General features: G+C 40.1%; 1 protein-coding gene across 2 annotated transcripts; it reads right to left on the reverse strand.

The window, feature by feature from the left end:
- Positions 1–9,455: 9,455 nt before the first annotated feature.
- On the reverse strand, positions 9,456–27,706 carry LOC133624396 (uncharacterized). 2 transcript variants are annotated; one of them, XM_061987888.2, is made up of 4 exons: positions 27,344–27,706; positions 23,677–23,943; positions 16,577–16,801; positions 9,456–11,175 (listed from the first exon to the last, which is right to left on the reverse strand). In XM_061987888.2, exons 1-4 carry the CDS (start codon positions 27,444–27,446, stop codon positions 9,857–9,859), a joined length of 1,914 nt encoding a protein of 637 aa, XP_061843872.1. In that variant the 5' UTR covers positions 27,447–27,706; the 3' UTR covers positions 9,456–9,856. The 2 variants fall into 2 exon arrangements, with proteins under 2 accessions (XP_061843872.1, XP_061843873.1); XM_061987889.2 differs by lacking the exon at positions 16,577–16,801.
- Positions 27,707–27,956: the final 250 nt, after the last annotated feature.

Here is a 27,956-nt window from a genome sequence, read left to right on the forward strand (position 1 = left end):
ACACATTATACACAACATAAACACAGTTCAATGATATACACAGTAATAGGCATGTGAAATATCCTTGTACACCTTTGCACCAATTATATACTATATACAAACACTTCCTTTATTATTTATATCTCACACTTAGTTTGTAATGAACATTGATCATAGTATTAACTACAGTGTTGACTCAAGAGTGATATATTTTTTCAAGACTTTGGTCTTAAAGTGTTTTTCAAATGTGTGAATGGAAGTGGAACATTTGAAGGAATGATCCAAGCTGTTCCTAACCCTGCAGTGTAACAGCATCACAGCTTGTTAGAGACCAGGGAAAACTGGAGCTCAGCCTTTTAGCGGCCCGGACAATAAGATAAGAAGTGGCAGGAGTTGGTCAGTGGGCAAGCAGTCAGAGCGTGGACTGTGGATGTCGGCCAGAGCGGAGTTACGTAACCTTTCCACGCCCACTTCCCCCTTGTGGAGCCGAGCAGACACACTCCAGCGCCCACTGATGATTTACTGCCGAGGATGACACAGCGGTTCCACGTTCTGTGCTCTCATCCCTCTGACGACTGGGACCAGCTGGATCAGTTGCAGTGTGTGCAATACAGCAGTGGTCCCCAACCACCGGGCCGTGGACCGATTGGTACCGGGCCACACAAGAAATTACTTTTTTTTTATTTAATTTATTTATTTTTAATTATTAAATCAACATAAAAAACACAATATATACATTATATATCAATATAGATCAATACAGTGTGCAGGGATACAGTCCGTAAGCACACATGATTGTATTTCTTTATGAAAAAAAACAACAATTTAATTTCATGTATTTGTTTTGAAAAGGTCAGGGGTAAGCGGGCAGATTTGGTGGGGGAGGTTTTACAAGAGGGCAGCACGGTGGAGGAGGGGTTAGTGCATGTGCCTCACAATACGAAGGTCCTGAGTAGTCCTGAGTTCAATCCCGGGCTTGGGATCTTTCTGTGTGGAGTTTGCATGTTCTCCCCATGACTGTGTGGGTTCCCTCCGGGTACTCCGGCTTCCTCCCACCTCCAAAGACATGCACCTGGGGATAGGCCCCTCCCACCTCCAAAAACATGCACCTGGGGATAGGCCCCTCCCACCTCCAAAGACATGCACCTGGGGATAGGCCCCTCCCACCTCCAAAGACATGCACCTGGGGATAGGCCCCTCCCACCTCCAAAGACATGCACCTGGGGATAGGCCCCTCCCACCTCCAAAGACATGCACCTGGGGATAGGTTGATTGGCAACACTAAATGGTCCCTAGTGTGTGATGTTGTCTGTCTATCTGTGTTGGCCCTGTGATGAGGTAGCGACTTGTCCAGGGTGCACCCCGCCTTCCGCCCGACTGTAGCTGAGATGGGCTCCAGCGACCCCGAAGGGAATAAGTGGTAGAAAATGGATGGATGGTTTTACAAGACAAAATGTCAAATAAATGTGAGCACTTGCTTATTTAGACACTGTGTTGTACTGCACTGTTGATGCTGAATAAAGCATTTTGAAAAAAATATGTATATTAAATATTTTTGAAAATATAATAGAATTCAGAAAAATATGCCTCAAAAATTGCACACGTCACGAAACTTTTACCATTTGTGTTTTAACTTCTTTTTCCACTCAGCAGCTAAGGAAAACGGTTACATGCCTTCAAAATAAAATGCAGATACAACATAAAAAACAAATGAGTGTTTGAACTCACCGTAACGCTGTAGATTGGTCAAGCTGGAGTGCGTTACCACGGTGATTAGCAATCCTCTCTAACAATTGTGTCTCAATGTCTTCAGCTATTTCCTCAATGCGCCGAGTCACGGTGCAGCCGACAGAGATATCTTCTTAGCAGCCTCTCCTAGAAGTTGACTTTAGCGGCAGGAAGGATCAATTCTTCACCAATAGTGAATGGCTTTTTAGCCTTAGCAATATGATTAGCCACTAAGTACGATGCTCTCAGTGATTCTCATTGACTGATGTGGTCATTTCTTCTCTTTTTCATCTTCATCTTTTTTTCTTTCAAAATACTTGTCTTTTAATCCAGGGTGCTCGGTCTCTAAGTGGCCAAGCAGTTTTGAAGGCTTCATGGCCTCATTAGAGAGCTGCTGGCCACATATTATGCAGAGTGCGGGGGAATCACCTGTTGCCATGAATCCATATTTCAAGTAGGACTTCTGCTATTGTCTGTTAAAAGCTTTCTTTTTGTTGGAAGTCGTAGGCTGTTCTTCTCTCTCTTCCCAAAGCCTTTTCCCCTTCACAAAGAAACTTTCCAAAGACGTCTGTTTTTTGCTCATTTTCCTAGCAGGGTTACATTTTGCCGCTCAAGTGACCAATATATAACCCAGAGAATCCGGTCATTTTTCAAAATAAAATACTAAAAAAATTTTAAAAAATCGTTTGGGCTCAGATAATAAATAAAACGGAAATAACTAATTATTTATTTTGCGGCCCGGTACCAATCGATCCACGGACCAGTAGCGAGCCGCGGCCCGGTGGTTGGGGACCACTGGTCTACATTACAGGCCAAAAGTTTGGACACAGCTTCTCCTGACTATTTACATTGTAGATTGTCACATCAACACTATGAATGAACACATGTGGAGTTATGTACTTAACAAAAAAATAACTGAAAACATGTTTTATATTCTAGTTTCTTCAAAATAGCCACCATTTGCTCTGATTACTGTTTTGCACACTCCTGGCATTCTCTCCATGAGCTAACTCCTTCAAGAATGTTGGAAAACCATTTCAGGTGACTACCTCTTGAAGCTCATGGAGAGAATGCCAAGAGTGTGCAAAGCATTAATCAGAACAAGGGTGGCTATTTTGAAGAAACTACAATATAAAACATGTCTTCAGTTATTTCACTTTTTTTTGTGTTCATTCATAGTTTTGATGACAATCTACAATGCAAATAGTCATGAATGAGAAGGTGTGTCCAAATGTACTGATATGTCACACACTTGTATTGGAACTCCGAGCAAAGTACAAAGGTAGAGATGTCCAATAATAATAATAATAATAATACCTGAGATTTATATAGCGCTTTTCTAAGTACTGTTGCGTTTGGACCAGTTGTTCCTCCCAGGGAATTCAAGTCACAAGTCGCTCCCAAGCTCTTTACGACACTTAAAGCTGAGTAGAAAAACCACCAGAGACAGAATAGGTATTTTGTAATATATTTGCAAAGCTTTGTAAATACATTGAGACCAGTCCAGCATAGAACATTCAATCGCGCCGCCAAGATGGTCTGCCCCCCTCCCATGAAAAACCCTCTCCCCTATCAAGTCTCTCTCCCTCCCACCCTCGCAGTCATGTCCCTCCAGCCAAAACACATGCCCATTGTCCTCCGCACCTGGACATAAGGCTAGATAAGAGAAAGGAGTATCTCTCTTTCTTACATTCCTCACTCAAGGTTTAGCACACAGTATTTGCAGACAACCAAAAGACCACAATTGGAAGAAAAACACTAATATGATTATGAAATCAAAAGAAGTAACACTTAAATACGGATATATGTAAATATCTGCCTCCGACAGTACCCAAAGTGGCTTTACATGTAGAACCCATCATTTATTCACACCTGGTGGTGGTAAGCTACTTTCATAGCCACAGCTGCCCTGGGGTAGACTGACGGAAGCGGGGCTGCAATTTGCGCCAACGGCCCCTCCGACCACCACCTATCATTCATCATTCAATTCACCGGTGTGAGTGGCACCGGGGGCAAAGGGTGAAGTGTCCTGCCCAAGGAGACAATGGCAGCGATTTTTGGATGGTAAGAGGCGGGGAGCGAACCTGCAACCCTCTGGTTTCTGGCACGGTTGCTCTACCCACTACGCCATGCCGATATTATCGGCCAATAAATGCTTTAAAATGTAATATCGGAAATGATCGGTATCACTTTTTTTTATTATCAGTATCGTTTTTTTTGTTTTTTATATTATTATTTTTATTTTTGTTTTTATTTTTTATTAAATCAACATAAAAAACACAAGATACACTTACAATTAGTGCACCAACCCAAAAAAACTCCCTCCCCCATTTACACTCATTCACACAAAAGGGTTGTTTCTTTCTGTTATTAATATTGTGGTTCCTACATTATATATCAATATATATCAATACAGTCTGCAAGGGATACTGTCATGACTTGGTCCTTGGGTTTTGTTTTTCCGGAAGGCAACGGAAAGTTGGCTCGGGCAAGACGGGAATGTGAGTACATATTTTATTTTAGCAATAACAAAAGGAACAAACTAAAGGCGCGCACAATGGCGGAGAACAAACTATGAAAGCAAAAAGACTATAGCACAAAGGCAATTAACTCAGAACACGAAACAAAACACTTACTGTGGCATGGGACTGTGAACATGGCTTGAGAGGATAAAGAGCGTGCAGAGCATAAATGTGATGTCGCCAGGCTGACCAAAAGAAAAAGAAAAGCTTAAATAACACAGACATGATTAACGAAAACAAGTGCGTGACTCAAAACGTGAAACAGGTGCGTGACGTGACAGGTGAAAACTAATGGGTTGCTATGGAAACAAAACAAGGGAGTAAACAACCAGAAACTAAAGAGTCCAATAACTAAACAAAACAAAACATGACTAAAACAAAACATGATTACACAGACATGACAGGATACAGTCCGTAAGCACACATGATTGTGCGTGCTGCTGGTCCACTAATAGTACTAACCTTTAACAGTATTTTCATTAATTACTCGTTTCTATGAAACTGTTTTTATATTGTTTTACTTTCTTTTTTATTCAAGAAAATTATTTTATTGTATTTTTTTTTTTTTTTTTAAAGAACCTTATCTTCACCATACCAGGTTGTCCAAATTAGGCATAATAATGTGTTAATTCCACGACTATATATATATCGGTATCGGTTGACATCGGTATCGGTAATTAAAGAGTTGGACAATATCGGATATCGGCAAAAAGCCATTATCGGACATCCCTATACAAAGGTGCTGTCCGTGTGACTCTCCCATCCCCTCTTACCTTTCCGTTAAACTCTGTTTTTGCCAACAATAGTCCTTCACAAAAGGTGAAGGCGGTGGTAAATATATTCATTCATCCATTTAATTCATCATTTATACATATTTTTGGGTGTCTGGAACGTATAATAGTATTTAGATTTTTTTTCCCAAAAAAGGAAATGGCTTTGGTTTTCGAACAATTCGGTCTTTGTCTGACTTTTTGGAATGACTTACTAACAAAAACCGATATACCACTCTACCAAACTGTACTCAGTGGCCTAGTGGTTAGAGTGTCCGCCCTGAGATGGGTAGGTTGTGAGTTCAAACCCCGGCCGAGCCATACCAAAGACTATAAAAATGGGAGCCATTTCCTCCCTGCTTGGCACTCAGCATCAATGGTTGGAATTGGGGGTTAAATCACCAAAAGGATTCCCGGGTGCAGCCACCGCTGCTGCTCACTGCTCCCCTCACCTTCCAGGGGGTGATTGGTTATTGGTTTTTATTAACTGGCTGGAATAAAAAAGACAATATAACATACATCCATAAACGTGGACGCATGTGAAAAAGTGCAATATATTTATCTGTACAGTAACCTATTTATTTATTTATATATGCACCTTATTGCTTTTTTATCCTGCACTTCCATGAGCTTATGTAAGGAAATGTTGTTCTTATCTGTACTGTAAAGTTCTAAATTAGCCACTCTTGCTCTGATTAATGCTTTGCACACTCTTGGCATTCTCTCCATGAGCTTCAGTATTTCGATACATTTAGAAATAAAGGCAACCACAAAAATTGCATTATTGGCTTTATTTGAACAAAAAATCCGAGTGTACATGAAACATAAGTTTATTATTGCAGTTAAGTCCTTAAATAAAATAGTGAACATACTAGACAACTTGTCTTTTAGTAGTAAGTAAACAAACAAAGACTCCTAATTAGTCGTATGCAGTAACATATTGTGTCATTTATACACCTATTATTTTGTACACATTATGAGGGACAAACTGTAAGAATTGATTATTAATCTACTTGTTCATTTACTGTTAATATCTGCTTATTTTCTGTTTTAACATGTTCTATCTACACTTCTGTTAAAATGTAATAATCACTTATTCTTCTCTTCTTTGATTCTTTACATTAGTTTTGGATGATAGCACACATTTAGGTATGGATTCGATACCAAGTAGTTACAGGATCATACATTGGTCATATTCAAAGTCCTCATGTGTCCAGGGACATATTTCCTCAGTTATTAAACTGTGGAAGTGGCTTCCTAGCGGTTCCGCTGATCACAGACGTCACAGGAGACCTGCAGCGTCCAGAGTTGAACAAAGTTTTAATATGCATCAACAATTTTTTTAAATGTATAAATGGTTGATTTATATAGGCTAGTAAGGTAAAGTTTTGTACCTGACAAGTTACCAACTATCCCACACCTGGGACACATCCAGACATCCAGACGACAGGAGGCGCCCCGCCCTACCCCCGGCGCACACCAGGGGACACCACTTCAGGTGGGATGGAACAATCCATATAACACGTCACGCTAACATCACGTGACACCTCTGATGAAGGCTGCCAAAACTTGACCTTACTAGCCTATATAAATCTACCATTTATAAATACCAGTGACGTGCGGTGAGGTTGATGGCTGGTGAGGCACTGACTTCATCACAGTCAGATTTACAAACATATGAACCCTAAAGAGTATCTTAGTCACCATTTGATTGGCAGCAGTTAACGGGTTATGTTTAAAAGCTCATACCAGCATTCTTCCCTGCTTGGCACTCAGCATCAAGGCTTGGAATTGGGGGTTAAATCACCTAAAATTATTCCGGGCGCGGCGCCGCTGCTGCCCACTGCTCCTCACTTCCCAGGGGGTGATCAAGGGGATGGGTCAAATGCAGAGGACAAATTTCATTACACCTAGTGTGTGTGTGACAATCATTGCTACTTTAACTTAACTTTAACTTTACACATACAAACTGTAGCACACAAAAAAGCACATTTAATAAAAAAAAACGTTATTATGGTCTTACCTTTACTTATAAATGAAGTCCATGCGCCACTGTTGTGCTGGATAATGCACCCCCGCCGTAGAATGCACCCCCTGACGGGAGTGTTATATCAACTAAAGCCCTCACTTAAACTTTCCACGTGCAAGATTGAATCTATTTAAAAAAGTGTAACCGAGGGTTTATAAATGTCGCCTATACTGTATAAAACTACAAAATAACAAACACGGATGCTCCAGTTTACACGAGGACCACTTTACCTTCTTTCAAAAACCTCCGCTCCACTCCAAAGTGTCATCACTTCCGCTCTTAGCGCCTTCAAAATAAGAGCTCAAGGCATATACTGTATAACAGCGTATAACAGGAACTTAACATCACAAAGAGGAAAGCCCATAAAAATAGGTTACAAAAGTTATTTAATAAGAAGCCAAAAAGTGCAAAAACAATAATGTTCGTGTTGGAGGAGTTGTGAATGAACGCAATATGAAATCCGTGCTGCAGTCTGCAGGTGTACCTAATGTTGTGGCCCTGCAGTCATTCACAACTCCTCCAACACGAACATTATTGTTTTTGCACTTTTTGGCTTCTTAATAAATAACTTTTTTTAAATAGATTCAATTTTGCACGTGGAAAGTTTAAGTGTGGGCTTTAGTTAATATAACACTCCCGTCAGGGGGTGCATTCTACGGCGGGGGTGCATTATCCACAAGGAGGCGGGATTACTGCGAGCCTCAGCCAGTGCGTCTCGGTATGATGACGTTTGCGCGTGACGTCACGGGTTGAAGCAGACATTTTGGATTAGCACGGTGGCCAGTTTAAGTCGTCTGTTTTCACCACATCATTCCATAGTATTCTGGACATCTGTGTTGGTGAATCTTTTGCAATTTGTTCAATTAACAATGGAGACTGCAAAGAAGAAAGCTGTAGGTGGGATCGTGTATTAGCGGCGGCTGCAGCAACACAACCAGGAGGACTTTGACTTGGATAGCAGACGCGCTACCGTGACAACAGCTTTGGCTTCCAAACATTTGATCGCTTGCCCGTCCGTGCGTGTCGCTATGTGCATGTCACGTACGTAACTTTGGGGAAATATATGTTTCTTGCCGACTCTGATGGCGGCCAGGGTGTCGTCGAAAGCTACAACGCCCGCCGCCACGCCGCTGTCCTCACCTGTCTGGGTTGACTTCCTCCGTCTCCGGGCCGCCGACCGCACCGATCATCGTGGTGAAGTCCTTCGTCGCGCCGTCGATCGCTGGAACGCAGGTGAGCACGGGTGTTGATGAGCAGATGAGAGCTGGCGTAGGTGGAGAGCTAATGTTTTTAGCATAGCTGTGTCGAGGTCCCGTAGCTAAGTTAGATTCAATGGCGTCGTTAGCAACAGCATTGCTAGGCTTCGCCAGGCTGGACAGCATTAACCGTGTGGTTACAGGTCCAGAGTTTGGTTCGGTGTCTCCTGATAGTAGAAGTAATAGTAGTATTGTTGATATTCTGTCTATCCTTCCAGTCAGGGGCTTATTTCTTCTGTTTCTATCCGCAGTTAAGCACGATGCTATCACGTTAGCTCCGTGGCTAAAGTGCTTCACCGATGTATTGTCGTGGAGATAAAAGTCACTGTGAATGTCCATTTCGCGTTCTCGACTCTCATTTTCAAGAGGATATAGTATCCGAGTTGGTTTAAAATACAAATCCGTGATCCACAATAGAAAAAGGAGAGAGTGTGGAATCCAATGAGCCCTTGTACCTAAGTTACGGTCAGAGCGAAAAAAGATACACCCTGCACTGCACTCTAGTCCTTCACTCTCACGTTCCTCATCCACAAATCTTTCATCCTGGCTCAAATTAATGGGGTAATCGTCGCTTTCTCAGTCCGAAGATGTGAGGAGCCTTTCAACCTGTGACGTCACGCTACTTCTGGTACAGGCAAGGCTTTTTTTTATCAGCGACCAAAAGTTGCGAACTTTATCGTCATTGTTCTATACTAAATCCTTTCAGCAAAAATATGGCAATATCGCGAAATGATCAAGTATGACACAAAGAATGGATCTGCTATCCCCGTTTAAATAAGAACATTTCATTTCAGTAGGCCTTTAAGTGTTTTTAAATCCCTGCAGCTTCCGTCACTGTTACACACTTGTGTTTACTGACCTGATCTTTATACCTGAACATCTTATCACACGCAGTGCAACTAAACGATTTCTCTCCAGTGTGTGTTCTCATGTGTGTGGTCATGTTTTGCTTTCTGGAGAAACTCTTCTTACAAGCAAGCAAAATGTTTCTCACCTGTGTGTGTTATCATGTGTAATATAATTTCCTTCTTAGTGTTGAATCTTTAAGCACAATGTAAGTGTCAAGTTCAAACACTGATGACATCTATTAATCAGACAAGAAGCAAGGAATAATGCAGAGACAGAGTTCAATTTAGCTCATGTGGAGAACGCATGGAGCTGCACACTTAGTCACAGTCTCGCCCTACGCTCTAAGGTTCAGCTCCCGCGTCCCTCTATTTATTCAGTAGTTCCACAGTCAACATCACTGAGGCCGCCTCTAAAAAGAGTGGTCACATATATTATGCAAAGCAGGTCCAGGACGCACTATACGTGACAGAATGTGGTGGGGGCCTTGTGATTTCGCCTTGTCTCCGCTTCGTCTGCGTGTTGTCATCTTATCTCCGTTGAGGTCCTTGAAGTCCTTGGCTGTTAGCGGGCTAAAACAAAGATAACATCTGTGGCTGAGGCCACCCCTCAGACAAGAAGTTTTTGTCCTTGCTCAAATAGAAAAGTCTAACTTGAGCACAATAACTAATAACTAAAGCAACAAACTTTAAGCATACTAAAGTTAGTGTGTTAATACATACATAATTATTCTAACACTGAGCAAGCAAAAGGTTTCTCTCCAGTGTGTGTTCTCATGTGTAATATATTGTTCTTCTTAGTGTTGAATCTTTTAGCACAAGCTGAGCAAGCAAAAGGTTTCTCTCCAGTGTGTGTTCTCATGTGTATGGTCATGTGTTCCTTTCTGGAGAAACTCTTCTTACAAACAGAGCAAGTAAAAGGTTTCTCACCTGTGTGTGTTCTCATGTGTAATATCATGTCCTTCTTTATGTTGAATCTTTTAGCACAAGCTGAGCAAGCAAAAGGTTTCTTTCCAGTGTGTGTTCTCATGTGTGTGGTCATGTGTTGCTTTCTAGAGAAACTCTTCTTACAAACAGAGCAAGTAAAAGGTTTCTCACCTGTGTGTGTTCTCATGTGTAATATCATGTCATTCTTTATGTTGAATCTTTTAGCACAAGCTGAGCAAGCAAAAGGTTTCTTTCCAGTGTGTGTTCTCATGTGTGTGGTCATATGTTCCTTTCTGGAGAAACTCTTCTTACAAACAGAGCAAGTAAAAGGTTTCTCACCTGTGTGTGTTCTCATGTGTAATATCATGTAATTCTTAGTGTTGAATCTTTTAGCACAAGCTGAGCAAGAAAAAGGTTTCTCTCCAGTGTGTGTTCTCATGTGTGTGGTCATGTGTTGCTTTCTAGAGAAACTCTTCTTACAAACAGAGCAAGTAAAAGGTTTCTCACCTGTGTGTGTTCTCATGTGTAATATCATGTCATTCTTTATGTTGAATCTTTTAGCACAAGCTGAGCAAGCAAAAGGTTTCTTTCCAGTGTGTGTTCTCATGTGTGTGGTCATGTTTTGCTTTGTGGAGAAACTCTTCTTACAAACAGAGCAAGTAAAAGGTTTCTCTCCAGTATGTATTCTCATGTGTACTGTACAATGACTCTTCCGTCTAAATGATTTCCCACATTCAGAGCAGTCAAAGTGTTTGTTGTTAGTGTGATGTCTCGTATCACCTTTAGAGTCATTTTTACTCTCCAAAGGTTTTTGGATGTGGTCACTGTGATCAGAAGAGTGTGACATCATGTGGTCCATGTCTGACAGTGGAGCAAAGATGCTGTCTGGTTCTGACTTGATATCTTCACAATGCTCTCCATCAGCTTCTGTGATGTGTTGACTTACAAGCTCCGCCCCTCTGTTCTCCTCACTTTGACTGTGATGAAGCTGTAAGGACTGAGCTTCATCTTCATCATGAAGCTGCTCCTCTTTAATGTGGGAGGGGGCCTGTAGCTCCTTCTGTCCCACACTGGTGTGCCACTCCTCTTCATGACTCCCCGCTGACACCCGCTGGACGTCTGCAGAACAAATGAGGTGTTACTGTATTGAAGTTTGCAGTATTCAAACTATTGACATGTGAGCTAGGCCAAATAGACAGTGATGGGCAAGCTACCTGGACAATGTAGTAAGCTAAGCTACAAGTTACTCTCAATTAAATGGAGCTAAGCTATCCTCAGAGAATTGTAGCACACTACACTACAAGCTACACTGCAAAAGTAGCTTGCCACATCAAATATATATATATATATATATATATATATATATATATATATATATATATATATATATTGGCCCACATGTATAATATCAATGTTTATGTTGTCCATGGAAGGAAGTTAGTAAGAAGCAAAAGAAAAACAACCAACCATGGATGACAAAAGGACTGAAAAATGCTTGTCACAAAAAAAAGACATTATATGGAATATTAATAACACAGACATCTATAGAGGCAGAAAATAAGTATAATAAATATAAAAGCAAGCTAATTGGTATACTAGGAACATGTAAGAAGGAATACTACAGACAATTATTAAAGAAGAACAGAAACAACATGAGAGCAACATGGGGCATCCTAAATAGCATCATTAAAAATGCTGCTAAGAAAGATTACCCCCAGTACTTTCTACATGGAAATACAAAAAATGACAATATGAACCAAATAGTTGAACGTTTTAATGATTACTTTGTTAATATCGGAAAAAATGTGGAACAAAGATTTCCAAATGCAGATGATGGATCAGTTGAGGACTTGAGTGAGCTCATAGACAGAAATCCCAATTCCATGTTTCTTAAGAACGTGACAAAAGAAGAAATAATCAAAATTGTAAAACATTGTAAATCCAAGACCTCAACCGACTGTCATGGAATAGATATGGTAACCATAAAAAAGGTTATAGAAGACATTTCAGAACCTCTGACATATATCAGCAACGTATCATTTCTAACCGGCAAATTCCCTGACAAAATGAAAATTGCAAAAGTCCTACCAATTTCTAAGAATGGAGACATACACCAGTTTACTAACTACACACCAGTTTCATTACTTCCACCATTCTCCAAAATCATGGAAAAACTATTCAATAGCTGATTAGATTTATTTATCAACAAAAGTGGGACGCTGGTGGAGAACCAATATGGACTCCCAGCAAATATCTCAACATCTGGTCAACATATGTAATAACAAGTGTGTGTAAGATATTGAAATGAATCAAAACAATGTATATACATATATATCTTTATATATTTAAAAATGCTGGTCCTAAAGAGGTAGCCATTTTTCAAGAAGGCCACACATACAATAATGTGTGTGTGTGTGTGTGTGTGTGTGTGTGTGTGTGTGTGTGTGTGTGTGTGAAAAAAGGAAAAGTATCTTTAATATGAGGAGGTGTGAACAAGTGATGACATAAATCATGGTCCCAATAACATTGCATCTAATACTAGAGTCTGTGAACATTGCTCCAAAGTCAGGATTTTTTGTTGATTTAATGTGCATATAAAACTAACATTGACAGGTGCAAAGGCAGCAATATATGATAAAACAAGACGGCAGCTAAAGAAGGACTAAAGAAGGAATTCCCTAATCATCCCTCTCTGGTCAACATATGAAATAACAAGTGTGAGTAAGAAATTGAAATGTGCCTCCTTTAGCCAAAATGTATAAAATAAATATGTATATAGAGACATACTGTAATAACGTGAAGTAAATAATGAAGATTAAAAACCAATAACAAACAAAACATTTGAAACAAAACTTATTAAAAGTAACTAAAAGCTTACCTTTTATTATATTTGCATAGTATGTATATATTAATGTTGTAAATACACATCTTTATATATCTAGAAAGGGTGGTCCTAAAGAGGTAGGCACTGTCACATCTAATAGAGAGCCAAATACTAGAGTCTGTGAACATTGCTCCAAAGTCAAGATTTGTTGTTGATTTAATGTGCATACAAAAGTGAACATTGACAGGTGAAAAGGCAGCAATATATGATAAGACAAGACGGCAGCTAAAGAAGGACTTCCCTATTCATCCCCAAAAAACCTGCCAGGTGAGCAGCTGATTTGACCACTTCTGGTGCTGACGTAAGACAACCTGCGTCCCATATGTTTATTTGAATGAAATAAGTTTATTTCCATCATATAATCAACCATCAACCATTCTGTGTGACCAGTTTAACAGTATAGATGATACATATTTAACAATCATACACATTTACACACACAAAGAAAAGAAAAAGAATGACGGAAAAAGGAATAGGCTGAAGCCAAAGCTTATATTTGGGGGGATTACCCCCAATACTTCTTAGACGGAAACACAAATAATGACAACATAAAGGAAGTAGTTGAAAGCGTCAATAATTACTTTGTAAATATTGGACCAAAATTGGAAGAAAGGATTCCAGACCCAGTTTCAATTGAGGACTATAATGATACCATAGAGCCAAATCCCAACTCCATGTTCCTCAGTAATGTGACACAGGAGGAAATAGTTGTAATCCTGTAATCTAAGACTTCAACTGATTGTAATGGAATTGATATGGAAACCATACAAAAGGTTCTAGAAGAGATCTCAGGACCATTCATGTATATTAGTAACCTATCATTTCAAATACCCAAACTAAATGAAAATAGCTAAAGTTGCACCAATTTATAAGACTGGAGACAAACACCAATTTACAAATTATAGACCTGTTTCTTTACTTCCACAGTTTTCTAAAATCATTGAAAAAGTGTCCAATAACAGATTAGAGAGTTTCACAAACAAACATAGAATACTAGAAGAGAACCTTCTTACTCCTTTTCCAACATGTTGAATAGATAAAACTGGAAATTGTGATGTATCATGTTATGCATGCATGTGTGATGTATCATGTTGTATGCATGCATGTGTGATGTATCATGTTGTATGCATGCATGTGTGATGTATCATGTTGTATGCATGTATGTGTGATGTATCATGTTGTATGCATGCATGTGTGATGTATCATGTTGTATGCATGCATGTGTGATGTATCATGTTGTATGCATGCATGTGTGATATATCATGTTGATGCATGTGTGATGTATCATGTTGTATGCATGCATGTGTGATGTATCATGTTTGTATGCATGCATGTGTGATGTATCATGTTGTATGCATGCATGTGTGATGTTTCATGTTGTATGCATGCATGTGTGATGTTTCATGTTGTATGCATGCATGTGTGATGTTTCATGTTATATGCATGCATGTGTGATGTTTCATGTTGTATGCATGCATGTGTGATGTTTCATGTTGTATGCATGCATGTGTGATGTATCATGTTGTATGCATGCATGTGTGATGTATCATGTTGTATGCATGCATGTGTGATGTATCATGTTGTATGCATGCATGTGTGATGTATCATGTTGTATGCATGCATGTGTGATGCATCATGTTGTATGCATGCATGTGTGATGTTTCATGTTGTATGTATGCATGTGTGATGGATCATGTTGTATGCATGCATGTGTGATGTATCATGTTGTATGCATGCATGTGTGATGTATCATGTTGTATACATGCATGTGTGATGTATCATGTTGTATGCATGCATGTGTGATGTATCATGTTGTATGCATGCATGTGTGATGTATCATATTGTATGCATGCGTGTGTGATGCATCATGTTGTATGCATGCATGTGTGATGTTTTATGTTGTATGTATGCATGTGTGATGGATCATGTTGTATGCATGCATGTGTGATGTATCATGTTGTATGCATGCATGTGTGATGTATCATGTTGTATGCATGCATGTGTGATGTATCATGTTGTATGCATGCATGTGTGATGTATCATGTTGTATGCTTGCATGTTCCACATAAACTCAACACAACTCAATTCAACTCAACTCAACTAACACTTGGTGGACATTCAAGCCACAAAATGCAAATGGAGTATTGTTGGTGTATCTTGGATGGTTATAGAGGACCTCCCATTGGCTCCATTGCAAGTGGACTTTTATTTACATTTATGAGTTAGAATTAGGGCTGGGTGATTTATGGAATATACTGGATGTATTGTGGGTTTGTCTCTGTGCGATATAGAAAATGACTATATGGTGATATTGGAGTATACGTTCTCACACAGTTGCTTTTAGCTGCAGGCATTACACTACAGGCTCTTCTCACTCTTTCTTGTCTCTCTTCTTCTCACAAATACATAAAACAAGCGCACCTTCTTACATACATCACATACTGTCACGTGTGCAACGTCATACGCTCTCACGGAGCAGACAGGTAGCGGCATGGTAACGTTAGCTGTGGTGCTAGTGGTAATACGAGAGAAAGAAGGTGCCAATCTGGTAACAAATGAAGGAATAATTAATTCCCAAGACAAACAGCAGGGGGTCCATCGTCTGGGGGTGGTTTGGCTTCAAGCGGGTAGATGGTGAACAAGTATGCGGCAAAAGCATTGCTACAAAAAGTAGCAGCACTGCTAATGTAGCATCATTTGAAAAGTCACCCGCTAGAGAATGAGGAGTGCATGAAACTCTGCATGTCAACATCTCCGTTCAGTGCCACACCCACAAAATGCCCAAGCAACCATTTCCACATCAACACCGTATGAAACAAATAGTCAACAACAGAAGGAGATAACGTCCGCAGGAACCTACCACATAGTAAAGGACATACACTATTTGATTTCCTATTATGCAGCTCATTTTTATTTGACACTTATTGAAATATCTTGTGTGACATCATGCACAAAAGTGCACTTTATTTGTTTTAAACTATTGTAGTGCCGTTCTGTACAAAAAGTGCACTTTAATTTAGTGTTCTTTTGATGTCATCTTAGTGACATCATGCACAAAAGTGCACTAATAGCTTGTTTTAAAATGTCTGACAATCTTGCACTTTCTGTTTTGAAATGACATGAATGTTTGTACCACTGCTTAATAACTGTTTAATAAATACACTTTTGCTAAATTGACTTAGTTGTCATTTCCCTCTCTGCATGAAAGTTTAAAAGTAGCATATATTAATGCAGTATGAAGAAGAATGTTTTAATGTAGACACATAGAATCATCATACTGCTGTCATTATATGCATTAGTGTTCATTCAAGGCTAAGGCAAAATGTACACATATATATGGTGTATCGTGACATGGACTAAAAATAGAGATTTTAATAAAAGGCCATATCACACAGCCCTACTTAGAATGCGATTTTTTTAAATATATATCCACCATCATGTCTTTTATAAAGATTGTGAACAATAGAAAAATTCCCAAAAAGTGCAGTTCCCCTCTAAATTCCAATGATTAGATTTAAGACTTGAAGTGTATGAGCATGAAGTGATGAAGCCTACTTGGATGAGTCTTCTAAGACAAAGTGAACAGTCCAGTTGTGATGGATTGAATGCCCTGAGAATAAAATGATATGTGCTTACTTGGACTGTGATGAAGCTGTGAGGACTCAGGTGCTTTGTCTTCATGCTCTTCAGTCTTCACAGAGACAACAGTCAGTGGAAACTTGCAGACAACATCCTCCTCCTGCCCTACAACACACTCTCCCTCTTCTTCCTCTTTCATGTGTGGATCCTCCTCTTCCTCTTTCATGTGGGTGGGCTGTGGATCATCCTCTTCCTCGTTAATGTGAAGGGGCTGTTGAACGTCTGTTGGGTAAATAAGTCAATAAGATAAAGAGAGAATAGAAATAGTTTTGGACTGACTGACACTGTTAACACAATGACATTATTTGTGTTCTTTTGTGTGTTGTGTTAAAAGAGTGTAACAAAACAACCAATAAAAACACGGTAATACTTCCTTTTGTCCCAGCCACTAAAATTCATTCAAAAGTGAGTACAAAAACAGACTTGGAAATTTAATGAGGAGCAAGTTTTTTTTATAAGTACAAAGTGTCAAGACTTGGTCTTGGGTGTTTGCTTTTCCGGGATGCAACGGAAAGTTGGCACGGGCGAGACGGGAATGAAGGTACATGATTTATTTATTATATCAAAAACAAAAAGCGCGCACAGTGGCGGAGAATAAACTATGAAACCAAAAGACTATAGCAAAAAAGTACAAACAAAAAACACGCACAATGGCGGAGAACAAACTATGAAACCAAAAAGACTATAAACATGGAACAAAAACTTACTTGGCTTGGACAAAAATAGTTGCATGAAGAATGGACATGGAAAGAAGTATCAGGCATGGACAGAGCATAAATGTGGGGAGGTCGTCAGAAAGACAAACTGAAAAACACTGAACTTAAATACTACAGACATGATTAACGAAAACAGGTGCGTGACTCAAGACGTGAAACAGGTGCGTGACGTGACAGGTGAAAACTAATGGGTTGCTATGGTGACAATCAAGAGTGCACAATGAGTCCAAACGTGGAACAGGTGAAACTAATGGGGTAATCATGGAAACAAGACAAGGGAGTGAAAAGACAGAAACTAAAGAGTCCTATAACTAAACAAAACATGACTTAAAACAAAACATGATTACACAGACATGACACAAAGCAGCATTGATTGAGGCATTCTTAACTTCACACTCACTGATATAAAGTGTGTAAATATTTTATTCTGTATACGGTCTATGACACCTAAACTTTATCTCTAAACTTAACCACAATTTGTGGTGTAGAATGACGTCTGGAACTCAAGATAGTTCCACATGTTTGGGAACGCCACCGACGGATAATCCTTGATATTACTCAACAAATCTTTAGGGATCTATTCCGTTTCATAATTAGATTTTTTTCTCGTATCTGCTTTTCGCAGGAAGATCTCGGCCAGGGGTGTTTAAACTAATTTTAGATGGAGGGCCACGTGGAGGAAGATCTACTCCAAGTTGGCCGGACTGGTAAAATCACGGCAAGATAACGTAAAAAATAAAGACAATTGCAGATTGTTTTCTTTGTTTAAAAATAGAACAAACACATTCTGAATATGTACGAATCATGTTGTTTTTGTTTTTTTACATACAATAGTATTCTATCTTTAGTTGTCCTTTTTTACACTTTCAGAATCAATTATGTGATAATGTTCATCAGTCAACTCATTGGTGTTCATTTTCAATCCATCAAGATAAATAAATAATATCAAAATCAAATTACAGGATGTTATTGATGTAGTTTGCTCATTTTCCCCGACTGGTGCGCTAACATCATGTATTTTAGTTGTGTTTTAGATATGTAGCATCATCTACAAAGAAACAAAGAATTGCTATGGCGACATCTAGAGGACACATTTAGAACAGCAGTTTCTTTCATTCAAAAATTTCGACTCATTTTTGTACTTAGCCAACTCATCCCGTCTCATTCACTCATTCACACACTAATGGCGGGATCTGCCATGCAAGGCACTTACCACGACCCATCAGGAGCAAGGGTGAAGTGTCCTGCTCAAGGACACAACAGACGTGACTAGGTTGGTAGAAGGTGGGGATTGAACCAGGAACCCTCTGGCACGGCCACTCTATCAACCGTGCCACTAGCCTTCCACCATCGACCTGCCTCCTAGCCTTCCACCATCGACCTGCCTGCTAGCCTTCCACCATCAACCTGCCTACCAGCCTTCCACCATCGACCTGCCTGCTAGCCTTCCACCATCAACCTGCCTACCAGCCTTCCACCATCAACCTGCCTACCAGCCTTCCACCATCAACCTGCCTACCAGCCTTTCACCATCGGCCTGCCTGCTAGCCTTCCACCATCGACCTGCCTGCTAGCCTTCCACCATCGACCTACCTACCAGCCTTTCACCATCGACCTGCCTACTAGCCTCCCATCGACCTGCTGTTTGCCTCCAGCCATTGGCTTTGTCTACGGGCTTCCACCCGTCAGCCTTGGTTGCTAGTCTTTAGTCCTGTCTGCTAACATCTTCAAAAGTGGTAAATCAGAATCAGCTTTATTGTCATTACGCAAGGTAACGAGATTGAGGCCATTCCATACAGTGCGATGTGTGCATGCTAGAAAAACAATGTGCAAATATATAAAAATTAAAAAAATGTAGAAGTGCAATGAATATGGTGTGAAATGAATATATACATGAAAAAACAAAACAAAAACAGGGTGGTTGGTGGAATGGGTTATTGCACCGAAGAGAAGGCAGTTATGAGGGACAATGGGGCAGTCCGTTCAGGATGGTTATGGCCCTGGGGAAGAAGCTGTTCTTTAGCCTGTTTGTTTTGGTTTTAATGCACCTGTAGCGCTTCCCAGAGGGCAGCAGGTGTGAAACGAGTGGAACTTCTCCTCTCACTATGTCACATATTATTACATTGTGTTTTATACTTTTGTGTGGTTTTACTGGTGTCCCAAATGGGTCTGGTCACCCCCACTCACGAGCTATGCTACTTCAAGATGCACAGTTTGACATATTTGATCATTTGACAATTCATCATAGTGGCAGCTACAAAATAACCTCGGCCTTATCTCAGTTGAAGATTTCTGTGACTTTGGACAAAACAAAATGGCTGCATACTATGGTAGAGTCCATTCATTCTTATTGTTTCCTTGTTTTGAGAGATCACGTCAACATTACTGCATCCTCCCCTATTGTGAGCACTTACTTTCACAGATTAAAGACTGACTCAAAAGATGGTAACTTTAAGTGCAAATGTTTAGTTATAATATTGTTATTGCTCTCAGGAAATGTTGAGACTAATCCAGGCCCTGATACACCTACACAATGTCTTACAACTGCAGATTTTAAAACTAGATCTGGTCTTGGGATTATTCATATCAATGTTCAGAGTTTACTCCCTAAACTGGATATGATAAAGATCTGGATAAACTCAACAAATGCTGATATTGTAGTCTTATCTGAAACTTGGCTTAAACAATCTGTGCTTGATAAAGATATTTACATTCATGGCTATAATGTCTATCGTACTGACCGACAAAGAAAAGATGGTGGAGTGGCCATATATATTAAGCAGAGGTTTGATGTTAAATTAGTGCTCTTTGAATCAGTAAGTAAAGAACTTGAACTGTTAGCACTTGAAATCGAATTAGCTAGAAATCACCACATTATGGTAGTGGGGTGTTATAGGCCTCCATCTGCCCCTACTAATTCCCTATCTACTCTTGTAATGCTTCTGTCTCAACTGAAATACAAGGAAATAGTGATTTAAACTGGGACTGGCTCACATCTGTGACTGACTCTTTGAAAGCACAGTGTGAATCTCTAAATTTAACACAATTAATTAACTCAGCTACAAGACCTAATCCTTAATGCCCTCAAAAAGCTACACTCATTGACTTAATTCTAACAAATATGCCCTTTAAATGTGCTGCATCTGGTGTTTTCCCTAATGATGTGAGTGATCATTGTGTGATTGCAGTAGTGCGAGACACATGGATTCCTAAAAGCAAGCCTCGTCTTCTTGAAAAACATTATATTAAATTATTTGAGAAGCAAGCTTTTTTACATGACTTGCATCTTTTTAATTGGGATAAAATTGCTCTTTTTGATAATGTTGAACTGGCTTGGAAATATTTTCACAAAAACTTTTTGAGTATAGTGAACAAACATGCCCCTTTTAGAAAATGTAGGGTTAAAGGACGTGACAATCAGTGGTTCACATCGGACCTGTCAGATGTATTGCATGAGCGTAATGCTGCTTGGGCCAGGGCACGCAAGTCAGGGTTAGAAGCAGATTGGTTCAATTTTAGACAATTAAGAAAACAATTTACCTCTCTCCTTCGGAAAGTCAAAATTAGAATTGCATTTCTCCACAACAACTGAAAACCTCAAACACCCAAAGAAGTTTTGGAAAATCATCAAATCTTTGTCCGCCTGCTGTAATTCAGTCAATCTCCCACTTAGTATACTTGTTGATGGTGTCAGAGTAAGTGACAGAAGAGAAATGGGTAGTCATTATAATAATAATTTTATTAACTCTGAACCGTTGAAAATACCCAGGTTTTTAACTTTACACCCTTTACCACAACAGAGGTCATGAGGGCTCTAAAACAACTTAAACCTAGAAAGCCAGCTGGCTCAGATAAGTTGGAGTCGTTCTTTTTAAAGTTGGCAGCTGAAATCATAGCTGGACCACTGACTCACATTTTTAACTTTACTCGAATTTCAAATGAAATCCCCTTGGATTGGAAATCTACCCTTGTAATCCGCCTATTAAAAGGAGGTGACCCTTGTAATCTAAATGATTACCGGTACAGACCGATCGCTAAACTCTCTGTTCTGGCAAAAGTGCTTGAATCCCTTATCAGTGAACAGATACAATACTTTTTGGACACCAACTTTATTCTGTCACCATTTCAGTCAGGTTTTGGCAGAAATCACAGTTCTGTTACTGCTGCTATGAGGTTTATAAATGATGTAACTGAAGCTCTTGACAAGAAGCAGTGCTGTCTGTCGCTCTTTATTGACTTTTCAAAGGCATTTGATACTGTTGATCATGTCATTTTAATCAAACGTCTTTCAGCTATTGTTTTTTCTCAGCAAGCAGTTGGATGGTTTGCAAATGACCTCACAAGCAGAACTCAGGCTGTTCAGACAGAAGGTTCCTTCTCGGACATACTGCAAGTGAAAAAGGGTGTCCCTCAAGGTTCTGTGTTGGGCCCATTATTAATTAATACTTAATAATCTTGGACAGAATATTCCGAACTCAACTTTCCATTCCTATGCTGATGATACTGTCATATACTGCACAGCACCCACTCCTGCTGAGGCTTTTAAATATCTACAACAAGCATTTGACAGAGTACAAGAACAACTTTGCTATCTTCAACTGCTTTTAAATGCAGAGAAAACAAAGTGTATGTTCTTTACCACGTCAAAAACTGTAAGATCAGCACTGTGTGAGAACATTTGAACAAGAAATGGGCAACAAATTGTGTTAGTATCTGCTTTTAAATGTTTAGGATTTTAATTGATGACCACTTGAGTTTTAAGGAGCACATTCAGTATGTTGCAAAAAAAAAAACCCTGAAACTTTTACTGGGATTTTATTATAGAAACAAGTCTTGCTTTTCTTTTACTGTGAAACAGAAATTGGTGGAAACAACCATTTTACCTGTTATTGACTATGGAGATGCGTTGTACATGAATGCTACTGCTGGTTGTCTCCACAAGCTGGATAGTGTGTACCACGGGGCACTGACATTCATCACCAACTTACTCACCATTGTGTGTTATACTCAATGGTTAACTTACTCACCATTGTGTGTTATACTCAATGGTTAACTTACTCACCATTGTGTGTTATACTCAATGGTTAACTTACTCACCATTGTGTGATATACTCAATGGTTAACTGGACATCTTTATGTGCTCGGCGCCTCAATCATTGGTACGTGTTCATCTACAAAACCATTCTGGGTATCACCCCATCTTATCTTTTTTGTATTTTTACAAAGAAAGAAGGAAGTCACAATCTTCGTTCAATGAATGTTCTGCAATTTGTCGTCCCCAAAGTAAGAACTGAACTGGGCAAGAAAACATTTAGGTTTTCAGCAGTGAAGGCTTGGAATAACCTACAATCCAATATTCAACTTCAAACCCTTGTTACCGTACATTGAATGAGTTTAAAGCTTATGTGAAAGGATTGCAGTCTACCTTGTCTGTATGCACATGTGTTATGTCAGCAAGTTTTAATGTTGTACATTTAATGTTTTATGTGTTGTTTACTGTTTACCTTGTCTGTATGCACATGTGTTATGTCAGCAAGTTTTAATGTTGTACATTTAATGTTTATGTGTTGTTTACTGTTTACCTTGTCTGTATGCACATGTGTTATGTCAGCAAGTTTTAATGTTGTACATTTAATGTTTTATGTGTTGTTTACTGTTTTTAATGTAACCTTGCTGCTGCCCTCTTGGCCAGGCCTCCCTTGGAAAATAGATCTTTGATCTCAATGGGATTTTTACCTGGTTAAATAAAGGAAAAAAACAAACAAACAAAAAAACAGCTGTTTATTTGAAGTCTTAAAGAAGTCAACTCTGTGTGCAGTGCAAGGTGAAATGCAGTTATGTCATCTTCTTGTCAATAACACACACATCAATCTTTTGCATGTTGTTGCTTCCTTATTTGTCATTATTCAAAGCTGATGTTAATGTGTAGCAGCGGCAGCTGAACCCAATATGACAACGTGTCATAGTTACGTCAGTCAGCTGGAATTAAAAATACAATTAGTTGTGTCGTTAGTCCAGAATCTTCACGGTCCTCATGGACGACATAATTAGGAACCAGTACTAAAAAAAATTATACTTGGTATACATCCCTAATCTTCACCACTAAACCTTTGAAATATACTGACATGTGTGCTGCTAAAGGTAAATAAACAGTAGCCATATTGAATGTTTGCCTTCATTTGACCACGTGAGGTAAGGAGGACGGCCTCTAGGTCACATGGTTACACCCCAGCAATTACACTGTTGATGATTGATGAGCATTCATTTTTAAATGGTGGTGTTAAAAAGCAAGTATATCTCTATCTTTAGTCATAAATGTGGCCCCTGGATGAACATGTGTCACAAACATTGTATTAGATGATATGTGGATGTTGTGCTTACTTGGACTGTGATGAAGCTGTGAGGACTCAGGTGCTTTGTCTTCATGCTCTTCAGTCTTCACAGAGACAACAGTCAATGGAAACTTGCTGACATCATCCTCCTCCTGCCCTACAGGACACTCTCCCTCCACTTCCTCTTTAAAATAAGGGGGCTGTGGATCCTCCTTGTCCCCTTTAAAATGTGAGGGCTGTGGATCCTCTAAAGTGAAACTGTCCCCCTGTAGATGAGGGAGACATTCTTCTTGGTGTCCAATCAGCTGATGGATGTCTACAGGACACAAACAAAACACATTTTAACTCCTACATGCTAAATATTAAATCGTACATGAAATATAGGGCTGTGGCTATTGAACATTTTATTAATCAAGTGTTCTACTGGAAATGTTTTCGATTAATCTGGATAAAACATAGTGTTGCTTGGTTAAAGGGGAACATTATCACAATTTCAGAAGGGTTAAAACCATTAAAAATCAGTTCCCAGTGGCTTATTTTATTTTTCGAAGTTTTTTTCAAAATTTTACCCATCACGCAATATCCCTAAAAAAAGCTTCAAAGTGCCTGATTTTAACCATCGTTATGTACACCCATCCATTTTCCTGTGACGTCACATAGTGATGCCAATACAAACAAACATGGCGGATAGAACAGCAAGTTTATCGCGACATTAGCTCGGATTCAGACTCGGATTTCAGCGGCTTAAGCGATTCAACAGATTACACATGTATTGAAACGGATGGTTGTAGTGTGGAGGCGGGTGGCTAAAATGAAGTTGAAGAAGAAACTGAAGCTATTGAGCCATATCGTTTGGAACCGTATGCAAGCGAAACCGACGAAAATGACACGACAGCCAGCGACACGGGAGAAAGCGAGGACGAATTCGGCGATCGCCTTCTAACCAACGATTGGTATGTGTTTGTTTGGCATTAAAGGAAACTAACAACTATGAACTAGGTTTACAGCATATGAAATACATTTGGCAACAACATGCACTTTGAGAGTGCAGACAGCCCAGTTTTCATCAATTAATATATTCTGTAGACATACCCTCATCCGCTCTCTTTTCTTGGGGGTCTGGCGGCAGATTTCTTTGACTTTATGGTTGGAAATGCATCTGCTTTGAGTGTCGCAGGATATCCACACATTCTTGCCATCTCTGTCGTAGCATAGCTTTCGTCGGTAAAGTGTGCGGAACAAACGTCCAATTTCTTGCCACTTTTGCATCTTTGGGCCACTGGTGCAACTTGAATCCGTCCCTGTTCGTGTTGTTACACCCTCCGACAACACACCGACGAGGCATGATGTCTCCAAGGTACGGAAAACAGTCGAAAAAACGGAAAATAACAGAGCTGATTTGACTCGGTGTTTGTAATGTGTTTGAGAAAATGGCGGATTGCTTTCCGTTGTGACGTCACAACGTGACGTCATCGCTCCGAGAGCGAATAACAGAAAGGCGTTTAATTCGCCAAAATTCACCCATTTAGAGTTCGGAAATCGGTTAAAAAAATATATGGTATTTTTTCTGCAACATCAAGGTATATATTGACGCTTACATAGGTCTGGTGATAATGTTCCCCTTTAAAGACAAATTTAAGCGACTTTAAGACATTTCACTTAATAATGAAAGGCCAATTGGTTTGAGATGGTGTGAGATCAAGATGTCATCTTTAGATCAGGCTTTGTTTTTTCCACAATCACTGCCACGTTAAAAAGTTAAAGTACCAATGATTGTCACACACACACTAGGTGTGGCCAGATTATTCTCTGCATTTGACCCATCACCCTTGATCACCCCCTGGGAGGTGAGGGGAGCAGTGAGCAGCAGCGGTGCAATAACTTTTATGGTGATTTAACTCCCACTTCCAACCTTTGATGCTGAGTGCCAAGCAGGGAGGTAATGGGTCCCATTTTTATAGTCTTTGGTATGACTCAGTCGGGGTTTGAACTCACAACCTAGTAGTCAGCATGCACACTACATCGAGTCGGTCGATGTAGTAGGTGTTGTAGTAGGTCAGGGGTCGGCAACCCGCGGCTCCAAAGCCGCATGCGGCTCTTTGATCACTCTGATTCGGCTCAGCTGCATACTTGCTGACCCTCCCAATTTTTCCGGGAGACTTCCGGATTTCAGTGCCTCCCCCGGAGCAAACATTCCCCGATTTTCACCCGGACAACAACATTGAGGGCGTGCCGTGATGGCACTGCATTTAGCGTCCTCTCCAACCTGTCGTGGAGTCCGCTTTTTCACCATACTATCTGCGTGCCGGCCCAGTCACATGTTGTATGCGGCCTCTGCTTACACACGTAAGTGACTGCAAGGCATACTTTGTCAATAGCCATACAGGTCACACTGAGGGTGGCCGTATAAAACAACTTTAACACTGTTACAAATATGCGCCACACTGTCAACCCACACCAAACAAGAATGACAAACACATTTCGGGAGAACATCCGCACAGTAACACAACATAAACACAACAGAAGAAATACCCAGAATCCCATGCAGCCCTAACTCTTCCGGGCTACATTATACACCCCCGCTACCACCAACCCCACCCACCTCAACCGGCGCACGGGGGGGGGGGGGTTTAGGGTTGGGGAGGCGGGGGTGTATAATGTAGCCCGGAAGAGTTAGGCCTGCATGGGATTCTGGGTATTTGTTCTGTTGTGTTTATGTTGTGTTACAATGCGGATGTTCTCCCAAAATGTGTTTGTCATTCTTGTTTGGTGTGGGTTCACAGTGTGGCGCATATTTGTAACAGTGTTAAAGTTGTTTATATGGCCACCCTCAGTGTGACCTGTATGGCTGTTGACCAAGTATGCTTGCAGTCACTCATGTGTGTCTGCAGAAGCCGCATACAACATGTAACTGGGCTGGCACGCTGCATGTACAGGTTGTAGAGGGCGCTAAAGGCAGTGCCATCACGGCACGCCCTTATTACTGTTGTTAGGGTGAAAATCAGCAGACGTTCGTGAGAATAGTTACCCTGAAATTCGGGAGTCTCCCGGAAAAATCGGGAGGGTTGGCAAGTGTGATGCTGTCAAGCAGCATTCATATCAAACTTGCGGGCCGCACTAACATTACATTTTCATATTAAGGTACGGGCCGCGTGTCTGAGACCCCTGGTTTATACATAGCACAAAGCAAAAAAAAAACTTTGTGTGCAGTGTTATTTCATTTTAAATTTCAAAAGAGTTTTGTGGCTCCCATTGTTTTCTTTAATTTGTGAAACGGGTCAAAATGGCTCTTTGAGTGGTAAAGGTTGCCGACCCCTGTAGTAGGTTAATGGCTGCACCAATATGAAGGAAATAACAGGTCAGTATAGCTTTTACACACATAAATAACTTGTCAAACCTGCCAGCTAGCAGGCTAGGTTTACAGCGTCAGTTACCATGGTAACTGACTCTGACTTTGTCTTACCTCTCTTATTTATATACTCAGGAGTTTGCACTTAACCTGCTCTCTGGAATATTCCCCCGGTGACTGTGTGAGTTTTGTGTAAACATGTTGATACACTTTGTTACAAACTGAGAGGAACATCAACCTCTCATAAATATTGTGTGTCTGAACATCCTCACATGACAATTCATCTTCCTATAGACAATCTATTGAAGAAAAGTGTTAATAATAAATATAAAGTTAGTAAAGATGTGAGAGTAAGAAGTAAACAAACCTGTTGTGTGTAACACAACTTGATGTTTTTCATGTTGTCGCTCCTTCTCCTCTTTTGTTGGACAAAGTTCCTCCTCGTACTCTGCTATGGTTCTTTCGCACATTTTCACACAATCACAACACTTTACACTCACACTTGATCTCTGCTTAGCGATGTGTTTTCATCACTTCCGCCTCTCTTTGTTAGCAGCTAACAAGCTAAGCTAACTAGCTCGAGAAGTGCGCTCAGACTAATATAACCGGATGCAAACAGTTATTAACGATGTTACTCTATTTAATAGAGTGTAATAAAGGACATATATGTGTACATGGACGCACAGATTAAGAACACTGAACTGTGACGACTGCAATAACGTCCTCACCGTCAGACGCCATCTTGCTTTATCCTCGCCCTGTTTGGTTCGCGCGCAGTCTTGTCAGATCTCGCGAGAGAAACAAGTAAGCACCTCACTCTTCCAGCTCTTATATTTATACATTGTTTTTATTTACTCTAACCAACTATGAAATGATATAACATATATACAATGTGCTTCTGTCAGCAGCTACACTTTTCCTAACTAAGAGTTTCCCGCTTGTCTCCAACCCTTCCCCCATGCATTCCTGAGCTAAGATAA

This window comes from Nerophis lumbriciformis, linkage group LG27 (assembly GCF_033978685.3).
Source record: "Nerophis lumbriciformis linkage group LG27, RoL_Nlum_v2.1, whole genome shotgun sequence".
Taxonomy (NCBI): Eukaryota; Metazoa; Chordata; class Actinopteri; order Syngnathiformes; family Syngnathidae; genus Nerophis; species Nerophis lumbriciformis.

Bases quoted from the DNA above. Each gene is read 5' to 3' on its own strand.
- LOC133624396 (XM_061987888.2), bottom strand. From the start codon at position 27,446: ATGTGCGAAAGAACCATAGCAGAGTACGAGGAGGAACTTTGTCCAACA. The intron at 16,802-23,676 runs GTAAGCACAACA...TTTACCCAACAG, and splicing joins ACAGCTTCATCACAGTCCAA to ACGTTCAACAGCCCCTTCAC. The intron at 11,176-16,576 runs GTAAGCACATAT...TTTGTTCTGCAG, and splicing joins ACAGCTTCATCACAGTCCAA to ACGTCCAGCGGGTGTCAGCG.